This window comes from Triticum dicoccoides, chromosome 4B, assembly GCF_002162155.2.
Source record: "Triticum dicoccoides isolate Atlit2015 ecotype Zavitan chromosome 4B, WEW_v2.0, whole genome shotgun sequence".
Taxonomy (NCBI): Eukaryota; Viridiplantae; Streptophyta; class Magnoliopsida; order Poales; family Poaceae; genus Triticum; species Triticum dicoccoides.
The window spans coordinates 64,835,865-64,838,710 of NC_041387.1; the positions used below are offsets into that span (position 1 = coordinate 64,835,865).

Here is a 2,846-nt window from a genome sequence, read left to right on the forward strand (position 1 = left end):
TCGGAGCCACCAATGGATGCAAGTCGGCATCAGTCTTCCTAGCACGAACTTTGAATATCGACAGATCGACATAGGGGATGCCTGTAAGTCGGTACCTCTCCACACCACTGCCGAACTCTCTGTACTTCCTTGCTATCTGTTACCTGAACCTTTTTGTTGTTGAGAAAACTGTGAAACTTCACTGAAACGGAATTTTTCGGACTTTACCGAAATCTAATGCTTGAAGTCTTTTTAAAAACTACTCCTATATACTAGAATACTAAGAGAACTGTAAAACTGTAGTACTCTCTTTGATCCATGTTAAGTGTTGCTGGTTAGTACTCTCTTCGATAGGAAGGAGTACTATTTTTTTTGACTTTTTTTTTTTTGAAACGGAATCCTTCAGACTTGGGACTTCCAAGGACTTGATCAGAGTTACCATGGACGCAAGTCAGCATCAGTCTTCCTTGCACGAGCTTCGAATTCTCGGCTCAGCATTGTTTGTGTGAGATAGACCTAGCTAGTGCAGGCCTTTAAGAAGACCCCGGTATTTTCGCACGTCGCCGCCGAGCTCTCCGTACTTCAGCCGCATGAAGACCTGCAGCGCGCGCACGCCGGCGGCAGCTGCGAGGCGAGGGCTTCCCAGCGGCGGATGGAAGCCGAGGTAATCGGCGATGTGCTCCAGCCCCCGCGGCATGGCCGGGCAGTCGACCACCATCTTGGCGACATCATAGACCTGGTCGCCGAGGTAACGCCGCACGGCGCCGTTGAACCCGGCCACGTCTCGCGGCAGCGGGGCGCCGCCGGTGACAATTTTGAGCAGGTATGCGACATGGTAGGCCCCAGCGTACGTGATCCAACCCCGCGACCGCCCACGCCGAGCGCCGACCAGGCCGGATTCAAACAGCTTCTTGTCTAGCATGTCGGCGCTGACGCCGTGGTCGCGGAGCGCGCCGACGTCGAGGCCGCGGCCGGCGAGGTACGCGAGGGAGTTCTCGTCGTGCGGGTCGGCCTGGGGGCGGAAGTCGCGGAGGTTGAACTCCCAGGCGGCGAGGTACCCGCCGTCGCTGTCGTAGAGAGCGATGCCGAGCTGGAGCGGCTTCAGGTCGTCCACGTTGGCCTTCACGAGAGCGTAGCGCTGCTCGGCGGTGAGGGCCTTGGGGTCCTGGCTGGGGTGGTGGACGACGCCCGGGTAGTGCACGGCGATGGCGACGTACTGGGCGTTCCTGGCGACGTGGCGGAGGTTCGCCGATTCGTTCTTGAAGTTGGACGCCCACACGGAGCGCACAGGGACCGGCGACGACGGCCATACCGGCGACATTGGTGCATGGTAGAAGTACGGCGGGGGCTGCATGGGGAACGCGTAGTGGAAAGGTGGCGGCGGTGGCGGCGGCGGAAACATTGGGAACATACCGGCGGCCGGGTTCATGCTGATCGATGCCTCTGATCAACAGGAGAAGCTTGTAGCTCTGCGTTCGTGTTAGCTAGGCGGGTGGTGTGTTGGCATTATAAGGAAGGCGAGGGAGTGGAGTCGTAGTCGTAGTCGGATGAGGAAGAATATTGCGGTGGTGCGACACGGACCGGCTGCAATTCGGAGAAGCTAAGCAGCGTGGGTCATCAGAACTCGTTTTTTTTTAACATCAGTACAGACACAAACGCTCATATACACACGCATACACTCACCTCTATGAACGCACACACGTACACCCTATCCTATGAGCACCTCCGAAAGACTAAGCCGGCATATCATCTTGAAGTGATACGGTACTTCCGTAAAAAGAATTTCCTGGGGTTGTTTTTGGTCGCTGGACAAAGGGAAGACCACCTACCACCAAGTATGGATTTTTTAGCATAAAAAAGATTTTATTAACTTAAAAGCATTTCACAGAGACAAGCGTGAGAGACACTGGATAAGGAAAAAGTTTTCCTGATTGAACAAAGACCTGCATCAAAACATAAGCAACGGGAATAGTACATGCCTATTTTAAACTTTCAAAGCTAGGCGTGCAAAATGACGAGCCTTAATGTTGTCCGCTGGATACGGAAAGAAAAAGACTATTTTATATCCGAGCAAGTAGTGACATGTTGTCCCAAGGACCTGGAGCAAAGTGAATGTCCGTCGGTTTTACTGTCAAGGCTAGCACTGAGCAATCTATGAAGAAGTGAGGATCCTGAACATTCAGTATGTCCGCCAACATGGTTGCAAAGCATGAGACCAAAAGTCTCAGCTTGAAGAGAAGAAGAAGAAGAAGCAGGAGGGGACATTGTCGCAAGACTCCAATTCCTGCCTGTTTAGATCAGTGAATTTGTTGTATGCGATTGCCATTTTGAACCTGGATGAGGACTCCAATTTCCGCCTGTTCAGAAGTGTTAGCTGGCTATATTTCTCACGCAGTGTCACGGAAGATTGTGTTGCTTGTAAAAGAGTTTGGATTTTGTATCGCTGGCCGCACCAGTTGGTCCGGTAAGCAATGCGCACCATGATCTTCAGCATGGTCTCCTAATTTGGCTCCTTCTATAATTACGTTTTCCACTGCGTGCACCTGAGAGGGCCTGCAATATTCTCTAGCAAAGAGAGCATGTTTCGAGATCCAAAGGCACAACAGAAAAGTACATAAGTTACAAAGATTAATATCTAGATGTCTTGAGTTAAGCAAAGTTTGGATCATGTCAGGAATAAAATGAATAGTTTTTCTCATGAATACGCAAAGCTTGCGTATCATTTCATTGATAGAAGAAGTTAGGAGTAAGTACAAGGGGTGGTACAATGCATGACACAGAGGCAGGAGTCATCAACATTGCGACCGGAGCAAAGGGACATGGGATGCTCAGCCCAAATAGAAAAGAAACACGGCTAAACTCGCCAA

General features: G+C 51.2%; 1 protein-coding gene across 1 annotated transcript; it reads right to left on the reverse strand.

Annotated features, from left to right (window-relative positions):
* Positions 1–499: 499 nt before the first annotated feature.
* On the reverse strand, positions 500–1,300 carry LOC119294403 (probable CCR4-associated factor 1 homolog 11). The gene has a single exon (XM_037572581.1). It carries the CDS (start codon positions 1,298–1,300, stop codon positions 500–502), a length of 801 nt encoding a protein of 266 aa, XP_037428478.1.
* Between the last annotated feature and the right edge of the window lie 1,546 nt (positions 1,301–2,846).